A 14,651-nucleotide genomic window follows, 5' to 3' on the forward strand; every position below is an offset into this window, starting at 1 on the left:
AACATTTGTATTATTCTGAGCTCTTCTCTTATGTCCAAGTCTGAATGCCGAATTCTTCATCATTAATTCGTACCAACTAACTCACTCTTCCGTAATATAGTGTTAGCTTCTAGAGTAGCTGGTTGGTTTCAGGTAGTGCATGCATTTCTATCTTTAGACCAAAGTCGAGTACAATTTTAACACTGCCAAAAGCAGCTCAAACTGAATATGTTTTGGAGGTTTTGAAATATTGAACGAATATTTACTCACAAGTACCTACATAAAATGATGTTCACATTTACATATATAACATCTTGAAGAAGAGCAGGCGCAGCTTTTATCAGCATAGAGGTGTGTTTCTAGGCTTGCACAAATGGCAATTTTTGCGACCAGGTCAGATATGAATCAAATAGCACTAGGCACAACGCTAAGAAAATAACTTTTTAATAGCTTTCAATATGAACAGTATTTTTACTAATACATATAATGATGCTCTGAAGAAGATATATGCAAGTGCAATGAGCAATTCTTGTTGTAATTATCTGATTATATATCTGAATTTCTCGCACAGTAATGTCTGCCTCTTGGAGTAATTGAATTCAGCAACTACAAATATACTATTTGTGACAGTCAATCTTAAAAAGTCTGTACTGACTAAAAATGAAAACGTCAATTAAGGTAGGCTGGTTATGTCGATGGCTGTTTGTTCTAAGTTACCACAACACACTCGATCACTTTTCAGCTGGCCAGACACTTGCACGAGGCCGAGAGGGATCTGAAGATCGCCGCTGAAAAGCCGTCGGGCGACGTCGTTTCCCTCGAAAGCTTGGAAGCGGACACTAGAAAGTTGAGTCAGCGGCTCGGCAAGCTGCACGAAGGCTTGCAAAAGGCTCGCGCAAGCTGGTCAACCATGACCAATCAAGAAGATACTGAAAAGGCCGCAGAAGAATTGCTCAGTGCCGCAGAACAAGCCGTTCAGCATGTTCCCATGGCAGACCTCCCCATGCTTCAGGTATCAACAGGATGTTCTCATCATTTCTCTAAGATAGATTTAGAAATGAGACTTTTCGTTAGATTTTTAGTTCTCATGGATTGAAACATTACAAATCAAGACTATGTAAAACACATACTTTTGTTTTTTTCTGTTATCCTTTTTTTTTTTTTTGGTGTAATTGGTCTTATATGCTCATGCCAGATCTTTTTGGGGACCTTATTTGTCGTGACATGATGCTGTTGCCTCAAGAGCACCTGTTCTTACTCTTGAAGTCTCATTTCAGTCTGTGAGCATTGTGCATTCTGTGCAGAAACAATGCATGGCTGTATCACTTGCTACCACCTGTAATGTCACATCCCTGCATGCATTACTGGTAGCATTTATTCCATGCACACCAATGCTTTCAATTTAAAAAAAAAAGACAAAAACGTGTGCCCTATTTCAGTAATGGAATGTATTGGAGATTTAGTCATCGCGTCTTACAAAGATTTCATGAGGCCACTTAATGCCAGTAAAATCAAAGTTGGTATTGAAAGATTCTTGATTATGCAGAACAGGAACAATAGGCAAACATCCTTTTAGAACCTTTTCCTGTGATCACCCTTTGACCGGCCATCTGTACTGGCTACTTGAGAAATAATGGCCGTGTGAATTGTGAATCTTGGCATTATATTGCGTGCTGTGGGCCGGTGCCATCACTGTTGTTTTGTCGATGCCAATAATGCAACGATCACGAAAGATGAGAGTTCGCGTATCACCTATTATACAGCAGTGCCTCCTAGTGTGAATTATTTTTAAAAAACGTATCGGTTGTTTTCATTAAATAAAGGCATTCTTCATGCCATGCTTTTCGCATTACGAGGCAATTAAATTTGTTTGTCGTTCGTTGATGTCAGGCATGCAAGGAAGAGATGGAAGCGTGCAAGCCGGCTTTGCTGTCAGCTCTGTCGTCATACCCGCCTGCCGACGAGGAGGCGCGCCGAAGGCTGTACGTCATCCTCCGCCGTTGGCAGATCATCATAGTTGTGCTGTTGAAGCAGCTCAGGGCCGCAAGGAGAAGCATAGGCGAGCAAGACCGGGCCATCATGACTCGTTGCGCATTGAGACCAAGCATTGAGGCAATGCAGGCCGCTCTCCAGCAAGTCGCAAGGGAGAAGCCCACAGAGCGTCGGCACATTAGATCCTGCTTGTACATCATTCAGGTGAGCATATCTTTGGTTGAACGCGAGTCGAACTCTACAGGTCGATCAGGAGTCAAGATTTGATTGGATGAGCAAATACATCGACAGGCCCTGGATACACCTCATTGCCAAATGTGCGGTTCAGTACCGACATTATTTCGCACATGCTGGCACTGTCCCAGAGCTTATACAGCACAACGCCAATCACCCCGCTCTAATGTAACTTACATGGGAGGCCTGGGTCGCGAATCTGGGCGAAACAACCTCCTCGTGGACAATTCTCCTTACACGTATACGCACCATCTTAGAAGCGGCTAGTAAAGCTTCACCCTAGAGCTCAGACCCAGACTTGTGTTTCGAAATGAGTTTTTTTCTCTCTCATTATAAGAAAGTTGTATCTTACACGAAAATAAGTTTATATTCGAAAATTCATTATAAATGTATATTCGAAACACTATATTTTTATTGCGAGGCTTCTTTTCATTTACTTCGTTGTAACCGATATTTCTTTATATCTGGGTTTGTTATATCAAAGTTAATAAAATGCAAGAGTCAGCAGCCTTGGCTTGATCACATTCATCACATCACAGTGATACAATACTACATTTAGAGCATACATTAACTTATTACATCTTTGACTCTTTATACTGGAGCTCTGCAGTAGTCATACTTACGGTTATTGTGATTTCATTTGTGTGAGTTTCATTCTTTCTGGTTAATTTGATGACTCTTGTTCATCTCTCTTGTCAGTGGATCAGAGAAATGTTGAAGTCCCAGAGGGCTACCCTGGACAGCCTGGAAAGGAAGGGACAAGACGTTGCAGCTTTGCGCAAACAGCACGACGTGGCGGAAAAAGAAGCCGGCAAGCTGAGCCAAAGCCTGGAGAGTGCCCTCAGGGAAGTGGGCGCTTACGAGAAGTCCTTGGACGCGGTGGAATCCTTCCTAACACAGGCCGAGGACTGCCTGCAGCGCTACCTCAACTGCTGCCCCGAGCTGTACGCCAGCTACCTGCCGGCGCTTGAGGTGAGTGCTCTCAACTTCCGTTCGCTGTTTAAGGTTTCAACATGACTTAAGGGGGCAGACTGGTCTTAGACATTTTTTTAGATGCGGAGCATCTTATACTCGCGCCTTGTAGTGCGCCGTCCGCGCCGTGACGCACCGCTTCTCAAACATTCGACAGCTGACGCGCGCGCATGCGCCGTCGCGCCGTCGCCCACTCTTCCACCATCTGTGCATCCCTTCCTCCTCTACACACCGCGCGCGCTTCACTCCTCCATCTGTGCACCCTTCCTCCTCTACACACGCGTTCGACATCTACAATTCTCCTGATTCTCCAGTGGACGCGCATGTGGCGTCGCGCTTCGAGAACATTCAACAGCTGACAGTGCATGCGCCGTCGTGCTGTATATATACTCAAGGTCGGCGCTCGCTCGCTCAGTTGCCGCTCGTCGGTTGATTTGTACGACGCGTCGACGTCCAAGGTCGCGGTGAAATGAATTCCAACGAATCCACAAACACAATGATCGACGTCCCTTCGACCAGCGCCGCCCTTTCGTATACGTGTGTACGTGTTCACTCATTTAACACCCCCTCCTACAACCACGTTAACCAATTTAGCCATCGACCCAAGTAAGTCGCAATTTAACACCCCATTTCACAACCACGTTAACCAGTTTAGCCATCGACCCAAGTAAGTCGCACTTTAACACCCCGTTAACCAATTATATGGTCCGCATCCTCCTCAGTGTTCCCCCGAGGGAAGCTGCGGGCAATTTTTTTGCTTATTTCTTCAGTGATCTTGATGAAACTGCACAAAATTGTGCAGCTTTTTCTGCTTATTTCAAATATTTAATTAGTTTTCTTGTTACTCATTTTGTTCCTGAGATAACCTAAGTTCACCTCCTATTGTATGAGGCCACCATAGAAAAAAGAAAGTGCTAAATTAAAAGTTATATTCAAGACATGCCAACAGAGGCTAATGACTATAGATTGAAAGTATGCAAGAATTTTTTTTTTGTTTTTACGCCTTCTTGGTTATTTTACAGCAAAATGAACTATCCATTGCAGCAGTTGAAATTGCATTACAATTTTGATGAGTAATTAATTAAAAAGGCTTGTTCTCTAAATTCTGCTTCCATACTTGCATTCTACACTCATACAGGTTTTCATTGAAAACAAGCATTATTGTTGTACATGCCCTAGCTGCAGAGATATTGAGGCGTCAAAATTGAACAGTCGTAAATTTGCTTTTTTGAGAAAAATAGAAAAAAACTGAAAATGCACAGCTTCTTCAAAAAGCAACAACCATGGTGCGCATGTTCTGAAACCTCATAAAGGTGTTCATAAATTCTTATCAGAGCTTATAACACAGGTGGCGGCAAATTATAAAGAAGCCTCGAAGTCTGTTCTCCCCCCCCCCCCCCTCTTTTTTTTGCAGGTTCTGCATGTTAGCAGCACCAAGAATCTGGACAGTTAGAGTGACATTACGAAAAAAAAGTACCACTTTCTGGTGTGTAAAAATTTGCAGAGATAGAAAAATACTGCGGAAACCAAATATGTCAGTTTTAAAAAATGAATTTTTTGTCACTTTTTGCTCCCAAAGACCAGTCTGCCCCCCTTAACATGACATAAAACAATGTGTGCATCACGCGCAGCTGAGAGCATGTAAATGGTTTGCGTACCTAACCAGCAGGAGTGACACGTTGCATTGATGAAAGACATGTAGGGTAACTATGTCTATAGGCTGATTTATTCATTTCATTCATCACTTCACATGTGTGGCTATGGGCATCGAGTTTCCCAAAACTAAATAGAGGATACTCTGTTGCTGTGTGCGTTCAGCCACCATGAGATCGATGGGCCGCACACGAATTTTCCGAGTCTTCGTGCGTGTGGCTTTGAACGCACTTGTGGTGTTTTTTATTGCTTTGTTTTGGTTTCGTTTCAAATTTTAAAAATGAACCATTGTGAACTTTGTGAGCCGATTTGAATTGATGGGCCTAAAAAAAATGGAGGCGCTGACCGCGTGACTGCTAAATCATTGGTGAGCTTCATCTTGCAACAAGGCCGATTCATGCCGCACGAAGCCAAACAGAGCCGAAATAATGAAGACGAGGCAAATTTGTCTACTACCCATCAATCCCCCGGCTGGCTGAAGCCCCTTGCATTGCAGCTCCCACAGACACTAGCACCAGAGTTCCCTCTAGTGCATTTATAGGAAACTCTTTGGTTATGGGTGCAGTCCCAGTTGTGGTGTGTGCGTTCTACAGGATCGTAGAAAAAACAAGACTTTTTAGTTAAACTTATGCTCATTTGTACAAAAGCCAGGTGTGTGGACATGAATCCTCCCCCTGAGGACATAATAACATCAGTTCGATTTCATGGCATGTTGGCTTTGTGTTGGCTTTTCGTTTCTCGCACCCCGAGTGCTTGTGTGCCACACAAGTGTAAAGAACAAGATTTTGTGTGATAGTCATACCAAAGGTTAGGTTCTTATTGCCGAGTTTGTCAGAGCCCTGCAGACTATGCCCGTTCAGTCGATCTCTTTCCGAATACATCTTGCATACATTAGCTGTGAATTACACATCATACTGTGCTTGCTTGGCTCTCAACCGCCTTTCTCTCTTTCTTTTTTTGCCATTTCAGGCTTTGGGACAGACACTGGAGAAACAAGAGAAGCCACTGCTGGGTAGTCTCGAGGCTGCTCAGGCAGAGCTGACAGACGGCCACGGACGCAAGCCCGAGAAAAATACGCGGGAGAGGGTTCGGCAGCTGCGGGACAGGCAAGTGTAGTGCAATACTTTTTGCACAAGTTGAGACACATTTGCTTTGTGTGATAGATCTTATCATCCACTCGACAGGATTGCTCACAACCATTTGAAAGGAGATTTTATAACAAACAGCCCTCACTACTGTGCTGGAATGCTCTGCATCGTCGAAAAAGCACATCAAATTGCACACATGCTACATGTACAATGTTTTTAAATAGACTAAAGTATGTTTAGGGTGTATTCGAAAACATTACTATTTGCTATGGTAAAATACATTGTCAGAGAGTATTGCATGACCTGCTAAACAGTGCAGTTATGTCAGCAGTTGCAATTTAGCATGGCAGAGGTTAGACACTAAATGATAAATATACAGTAGTGTTCCTATACAGGTGCCGCCAAATATCTGCATAGGGTCAGTGAAGGAGTAACATTTACTGCAAAAGGAATGTTGCACAAAATTCAAGCTATTATCTAGCAGCATGCAGAAAGACCACAAACAGCAGGTCGGTCATTGCTGTGGGAAGAGATGACCGATTCGCGTCGAAGTCACTGCGCACGTAAAAGATGTGGACAAGGCAAGACAAAGCAAAGTATAACAAACAAGGGCTGTGTCCCTTCTGCGTGCACCCCGAATTCAGTTCAAATAGGCATCAACCTGCCCAGCTTTCAGTTCTACCATTGATGAGTGGCTGATTTCTAGCTAATCGTTGGCGAAATGGGCCAAATCTGCTCAATATCCTGGACGGATATGGAGAAGACGTTAACGTGGTCACATATTTTTTTGTTTCTTATTAAGGTGGCACCAACTTAAGGACAAGACATCTCAGCTGCACAAGGACATGCTTCAGCTGCACTCCTTGTGGCTACGGTGGCTGACGGCGGAGGAGAAGCTCATCAACTTGGCGCTCAAGGCGGCCCACGAAGAAGACAGTGGTGGAGGAACCGAGCTGAGCTACGCTCAGGCAGCTGCCCGAGCGGACGTTCGCTCCGCTTTGAGAGACCTCACCTCCGCAGACGTCTCCAGCCAACTCCTCGACGCGTCGCCACTGAAAGCGCGCGTCAACGCCCTACAAGCATCTGCCGCGGCACTCGTGGAGCCGCGGTTGGCACCCCATCGCCACTGCGACTGGTCTGCCTTGGGCTTCGCCGCTCACCCGGCAAAACTTGAGCAGGAGCTCAAACAGCTGGAGAAGGTGAGGTGCAACTTCTTACACACAGAGGCATTTGGAAAGTATCCCAGAAACATCATTCGATTTGAGTAAAAACAGCACAAAGGGAAAGGACATGAGAAATAAGCGTGTACAATGTTCGGTCCCATTACGCTGTAGATGTGTACACTTCTGCAAATATTGAAAGGGACAACCACCCGTTGAGATCTCCTGGTAGAGCAACTGCCCTGGAAAGGCATTTATACCGGTTTAAATCCCTGCCCCAGGAAAAATTTTCTGCAACTAAGAAGTTCTCATTTCTAAGACGTCGGTATAGATTTCCTTGTCTCCTCTTGCTACAAACAGGTGGTTGTCATTATGCCTTCCAAAACTCTTCCACTATGTTGCGCAATTCTTCAAAACTTATTTGCAATATTCTGCAAATATTGCTGCTTTCGTTCATTGAACTTTTATCATGAAAAAACTTACTGAATGAATAACAGTGCTACTTTTAAATTAAGCAGGGAAGTGAGAAGCAATCAGAATCCCTGTAGAAAGCTGCTACAACCCTGTTAGCATAGGGCGTTAGGATTGCATAGATCACTTCAGAAATGTAGGAGAAGGCTGACTCGAAACTCACACCGACAAATAGCTTGCAGTGCACAACAGCCGAACCGACAAAGAGAGTGGCACACATACACACAGCGCTGTGCACACACACATGAGCCTCTGTCTGTCATGTGTTATTGCGGTACTGGAAGTTATTGGCCATGGAGCAACTACACACAAGCCTCGTTATAGCAGTCATGACTGCCATGAAAATACTTCGTTATATTCATAAATTCGTTATAAATGTATATTCTTGACACAGTATATACAATATAACTATTATTCACTTGTTTCACTATAACCAATGATTTGTTACATTCGGGTTCGTTATATCGAGGTTTGAGTTAGTGTGACACTGCAGCCTAGTCACTGGTGCAGAAAATAATGCACGATAATGCTTTTTATATTTAAGAGAAGGCAAATAAATTACGTGGCATGAAAATGTCCAGGTGCTCCCAAGAGAACCCGAAAGTGACTGGAGCGTGGAAAAGCTGCAAAACCTTTGTGCTAAGCTAGAGGTAAGTGGAATTTCATTCATCCGTACCATACGCTCTCGCTCCACTTGGCGCGCATTTACTTGACTCTAACACATTCAGTTGTATTCACTCGTGAAAGCAATTCTATTCTTTGCAGTGTGCTAATATAAACTGACCTCAGTGTAATACACATCATGTGCTAGAATAGTTACGATATTTTTTTATGGAACTGCTTTTGTTTAACATCCAACTGAAATTGGGCATTTGAAATCGGCACGTGAACGTGCATAAGCTGTGAAATTTTTATAATAGTCCTCTCCAAACAAAAAATATGCTTCTAAAGCAGGGTGCCCACCACTACCATTATTCATACGCACCATCCTCTGAGAAGATTTCACTCACCACATTTTCTCACAATCCCATGCGATGCAGAAGCTGTCCCGCGACGTGATTCCACTGGGCGTGAATCTCCACTGCATCCGAACAGACGACTCGGATGACCTGCTCCGTCGATGGGGGATCCTCTGCCATCGGCTCATCATCATCTGGGGCAGCGCCCGGAGACTCCTCCTCCAGAAGGCACCCCTGGAAGACAGCTGCACGGACCTACTCCGGCTCAGCCAAAGGTCGCGCCAGACCCTGACCAGTCTGACGGGTCCCCCCTTCCGCGACCCGGCAACCTGCAGGCAGCACCTCGAAGACGTCGGCAACCTGCAGCTCCGGCTGGAGACGTTCAAGCCAATGCTCGCGGCCTTGCGGCAGCGTCGATCCACGCGCGAGCACGCGGAGTCTTGCGACCAGCTAGACGGGGCCATGGACAGATTGGCGCAGAAAGCGAGGGCACGGGCAGGAGAGGCCTGGCTCTGGCTGAGGCCGTGGATCACGTTCTGGACATCGCTGGACCATGTGAACGGGCAGCTCTCGGCACTGGAACAGTCGGAAGTTGTGCAGCTGTCGGCACTGCCTGTGCTGGACCTGCGCTTCATCTCAATACTGTTCCAGCACGAGGCAAGTTGGAGTTCATGTCGCACGCAAGGCCGTGCAGCTTTTGTTGCCCATTACCTATTATAGGAAGTTACAGCATACCCTTCAAAGAAAATGAAGCTTAATTTGCCCTTGGGGTTTCACAGATTTTTGTATTATTTTTCAAGTGATTATAATGTGTGTAGAGAGAAAGATCATGTGCCGCAATGGGTCACAACCTTAACGAGAAGAGCCGATCACGAGCTATTGGTCCTATGACTTTGATTCTGGTGTCAGTTTACACCGCCTGCCTTCAACGTCTGCAAACCTTTTTCTGAAGGTCTACCTGTCCCCAACAAACCTGTTGCTAAGTGGTACTCATCAAGGAGTTCAGGCGCTCGCACAAGTGTTTTAAGGTGTTCATTCGCCCTCCTCTTATAGCTGGTCGATTCTGAATGAAAATCTTTAAAAGGGCTAGACGGTTTCGGCCGCACGGTAACAGTTCAGTCAACTCCAAATTTCCGGCTCTGTTGACTGCCCCAATACTATGTTATAACAGCTTGTGCATATTTGCAGCTGGCTCGGCTAAGGTGCTATACTCGCAAACTGAGACGCGACCTCGTGTGCATTTTGTTATAGAATGTTTGTCCTCGACGTACGCGATTGGTCGACGCTGCAATTGATCGAATGTACCTTCACTGTTAACGACATTCAGGCACTCGAGCATCATCAACTAATCGTGTGTGCCGAGGATGAACATTCCGTTAGAGTGTTAAGAGAATAGCATTCCTTATTAGATTTGCTTCAAGCAGAACGGTGATCTGCATGCGCGCATTGTTCGTGCTGTTAGCAGAGCACGTGCAGTGGAGTCAGTCGCCAATCGCTCATTATAATCAACAGAAGGGACCGTGATAACACGTCTCTGAGGCTTGATTTGTTGCCTTAGATTAAGCAAGATGACGTTATACAATTCATGTCCTTGTTGATGGTGTTTTAATACATGGCAACTGTTGCTTCTGTGCATGCATCTTTTAATATGAATAAAATTAAAATTTTTATTTTTATCTTAAATTTTTATCAGCTAACTAAAAAGCAGAACAATGTGAACATGTAAAAGGTAATCACTTTTTCATCTGCACTGAACCACCAGACAAAGGCATAGTATAGTATAGAGCCATATAGTAAGAGTCCTTTCATGATCATAGTAATTAAATTATGAACTGCATTTGATATTTATGAGTTATATTGAGCAATACAGTCATTGATTAGATTAATTATTCAACCTAGCATTGACCTCATGATTTTAAAACTAAAATGTAGTAAACGAGCATACATTTTTTTTGCTTTTTTTTGTTTCATAATAATAATAATTGTAGGGATTTACGCCACAAAATGATATGATTATGTGGGGCGCCGTTGTGGAAGTCTCCAAAAATTTCGACCACCCTCTTTAAAGTGCACCGAAATCAAATTACACGAGCCTCAAGCATTTTTGCCTGCATTGAAAATGTGTTCTTTCCTACTCTGGTTTCCACTGGTACATATTCGATACAGCTTTGAAAATCCTGCAACTTGCAGTTTTTTAATGCAACCGTGCTGAAATTCCCCATGGAGGTTGCCGTGTCAATCAATAAATAAAGATTTGTTAGCATGTCAATAAATAATTGAAATAATTAAGAAGACATTGCGAGGTAGGTGTTAGATATTGGTCAACACTGTGTGCCTGGTTGTGTGCATTGATCAATGTCGAGGTTGGTGTTATATACTGGGTGTTTCAAGAAATGTGTCCAATATTTCTAAAAAATCACGAAAATGCATTATTTGCTCGCAGTCTTCACAGTTGCTTCTTCTGTAGGGGTAGGCATCTTAAAAATCTTAAAGACATCACTTTTAACTGCAGTTAGGAAAGTTATATTAATTAGCTTTTTAATTCATGGAGTTGAGCAGCTAAGTCAAATGGGAGAATTGAAGTCCTTCATGCAAAGAACCCATTGCCACTTCGAGATTCGGGAAAAGTGGCCTCCAGTAATAATTGCAAATTAATTAATTTCTCCTATATTCTGCAGTAAAATCGAAACGCGAAAGAGCGCAACTGCCATATTCGTCTGAGACGTCCGAAATGAGAGAGCGTTGTTATATCAATCATGAATCAACCGACTTCGTTGCGTGGGTGTGTGGGCTGCGCTTGTAATTACAGCACGCATGACGCATATACATTATCGAAGGGGGAAAAACTGCATTCCTGTAATCGCTGTTTTCAATAGTGACATCATTGTAGTCGTCTGCTTGTTGCACTCATCGGTCCTTTAGTTTTGGTTTCGCCATAGAATTCCAAATAGTTTTCTTAATTTGCAGTTATTACTGAACGCCGCTTTTCCAAATTTTCAAAAGGGCAACGGGTTCTTCGCATGTTGGACTTCAATTCTCCCATTCGACTCAACTGCTCAACTCCACTAATTAAAAAGTTAATTATTTTACTTCCTTAATTGCTGTTACAAATCGTGTCTTTTTAATATGCCTGCCGCTACAGAAAAAGAAACTTGAAGATTGTGAGCAAGTAGCACTTTTTCTTTATTTTTAAAGATAATTGGGCACATTTCTTGAAACACCCTGTATGAATATACAATATATTGCAAAAAGTTCTGTATATGTAATTATTTTGACATTGACCTCAAATAGACAGCACTATTATTTAGTCCATCGAGCTAGACTGCTAAAAGGGGTAGATATTACATGAAAATTAAAAATAATTGCATGACTGTTTAGCTGAAATTCGCTAACGCTTTTGACCGTTTACTCTAACACCCATGCCAGAAAATGTCAAGTTGGCTAAGGAAATCATGTTAATCATATGTCTCGGACGTCTTTCACATACTCATGGCACCACTAGGAGTCATCAGAATTTTTGTCGTAGTGCCTATCAGGAACACGATACGTTTGACAAATGGTAGTTGGTGAGTTCGTGCGCCATTTCCGCTGGGAATAAAATGTGAGAGTGGCAAGCATTTCACAAAGTGCACCACAGACCCACAGACGCGATTCCATTCTCATGTGGTATGTGGTATTTCGGCCAAACGGGGCGATGCCTTAATGAAAGGCTAAAAGAGCACCATTATAATGTTCACAAAGCAATCCAGGGCCACATTGGAATTCACTGCCGCGATTGTGGATGTACCCCCATGTTTGATCAATGTGAAGTGGTAAAAAAGCACCCGTCACAATTAACTCGAGAAATTATAGAAGCGCATTGTATAGCAAGAGCTGGCAGCACGTGTATTAGCGCCCCTTCTTTGGTTTTATCTGAACATGAAGTGGCCTTCCTTAATCAGGATAACGGCCTATGAATCTGTGATATATATGACGGTGCGATGTTGTGTGTTATCTTGTCGTTGCGTTGGGTGGTTTTGTATGCTTGCGCCGGTCTACATATTTGATGCAGTTTGACAATAAAGCTCAGTTAGAAGTTAGCGCTCTGTCCTCTTGTGTCGGTCTGCTCGGCCGTTTCTTCTTCCCCGTAATGCGCTATACCAGTTCAAGTAAGACCCTTATCCGCTGCGACAATTTGCTGTTGCTGTACTTGACTGTCGTTCTGTGCATTGAGGCATACGAGTAACTGGGACACCCATGTAATTTTATGTCGCACTTTGGGAGTGAACATGTGGTGCCACGCTTGAAAATCGTAAATTGGAATATGGTGTGTGGTGAAATAAGTAGTGAGTTTTTGTTAATTATCTGTATATAGCCTAAGTAATGACTTTTACTCGGAGTACTTGATCTCAATAACTGCAGATGATTTTTTTTTTTAAGTCCTATGTTCATAGGCGTGCGCGCACGGTGTGGGGGGGGGGGGGGGCGGGGGAGGGGGGCTCCTTTAATTTAGGACGACGGGAACGCAGAGTGAGCCCAGCTATACATTAACATAATAGGTAGGGGGTCGCTGCGAGGAACCTTCGCCCCCCTCCCCCTGAAGGGGAACCCTGTACACATTATGGCTATGTTCACTGGACTGCGCCGTGCTCCCGACCGGGTTGCAGAAATTAGGTGCCTTTTCTCATCTTCTAACCACCACCACCGCCACCACCACCATGACGGGGGGAGGGGAGGAAGGCTCGAATGTTCTGAAAATTTTCAAATATGCACGCGTGTATTAACGCTCACAGATAAAACCATACACGACATATGAAAGCAGAGTTCGACCCCCTTTTCCCGAAAAAAAAAATATATTTACACCCCTGTCCTAATAAATAAAACAAAAAAATCATACAGTATAATGAAACCTCTATGAGGAATATATTTTCGAATACATTTACGTCGACGTCGCAGAATATTCTTCGCTAAACGATGGACTTCTCCGCTTTCTTGTTCCTTGTAACAAGTAACTTGGCGGATGTGTCTTAAGCGCGGACGGCTGCTCCATGCGAGGCACGCACGCAGTGCCCGCAGCGTAGTTTGTGGCTTCGGTTGCGCCGTGCCGTTCTTTCCGTGAGTGCTCAAATCGAAAACCATACGACGCGCGCGAGCAAATGGCAACGCGCGGTAGCGTGTCCAAATCCATCTTGATTTCGCTGCTATCGCGTCTGCACCGCAAGTGGGTAAGATATCCCCCTCCCGTATGTGACCCGCCGAAGGTCTCGCCCTATCAACTTTTCCTTGCACGCTTTATCTTTCGGCCTCCCCTTCTTGAGCGTGCGCGCGCTCCGTCTCCCCTCGAGCGCACGGCTTGTGTTGTCGTTTTAAGTCGGCGGTGTCGCGTTCTTGCACGCTTTGTTTTGCGAAGTGCGCCCGAAACGGAATCCATCGCCGACGTAAAGAGGTGAGCTTTGTATGCGTTGCTGCGCACAGTCACCGAGCCGACTCACGCCTTCGTACGTACCGTATTGGCTGTGCCGTGCTGTTGATCGTGATCCTCTCTCTTAGCACTCGGTGCTGCGAAGTATCGCCCAATTGAGTGCGCGACCGCCGAGTATACATGCAAACCAGCGAGTACTGTATGTACTGTACGTGCGTGCTAACGCGCGCGATTCCCAGCTCCGTAGCCTGCTGAGAAAGTGTACTCGATGCAAATTTCGTTTTCGTTTGATGCACCGAACTATCTAGCTGCGCCGCGGGGTGCCTGTATCGCGGCGTGCTAGTAAGCCGATGCAGTTGTTGCTGCGATCGTGAACGTGCAGATTCACTCACCTGAGTTAGATTTCGGTAGACGAGTTCATCTGTGAAACGCAAGACGCTGACCGCGGCGTTCCTTTTCGAGTTTGGAGCCTTGTGGTCGTAGGGTTTTTCTATCCATGCTTTTGTGGAACAGATCGGCGCGGTCTCTCGCTATCGCGGGTCCGTTAATTGCGTTCGGAAGGGTGTCCTCTTCCCCCCCCCCCCCCCTCTTTCTTTTAAGGAGAAGATTTTGTTTGTTTGTTTTTTTCTGTCACGGCTGGTAGTACAATGTACCGTCGAGTTGTGTCAAGCCAATGGTGAAGCTTTGCGGCGAAGTACCACCGCGTTTTTGCAGGCATCGTGTTGACGTGCACGTGACGTCA

At 44.6% G+C, this 14,651-nt stretch overlaps 1 protein-coding gene across 2 annotated transcripts in view; it reads left to right on the forward strand.

Annotated features, from left to right (window-relative positions):
* The window catches only part of LOC119166998 (uncharacterized), a 398,724-nt gene that overhangs the window by 353,109 nt on the left and 30,964 nt on the right, over positions 1-14,651 (forward strand). For both annotated transcript variants that reach the window (XM_037418400.2, XM_075867251.1), the window contains 7 exons: positions 722-991; positions 1,870-2,175; positions 2,905-3,177; positions 5,800-5,936; positions 6,721-7,117; positions 8,131-8,199; positions 8,590-9,165. In XM_037418400.2, the coding sequence (XP_037274297.2) occupies positions 722-991; positions 1,870-2,175; positions 2,905-3,177; positions 5,800-5,936; positions 6,721-7,117; positions 8,131-8,199; positions 8,590-9,165 (2,028 nt within the window). The remainder of the gene's footprint in view (positions 1-721; positions 992-1,869; positions 2,176-2,904; positions 3,178-5,799; positions 5,937-6,720; positions 7,118-8,130; positions 8,200-8,589; positions 9,166-14,651) is intronic.

This window comes from Rhipicephalus microplus, chromosome 6 (genome assembly GCF_043290135.1).
Source record: "Rhipicephalus microplus isolate Deutch F79 chromosome 6, USDA_Rmic, whole genome shotgun sequence".
NCBI classification, from domain to species: domain Eukaryota; kingdom Metazoa; phylum Arthropoda; class Arachnida; order Ixodida; family Ixodidae; genus Rhipicephalus; species Rhipicephalus microplus.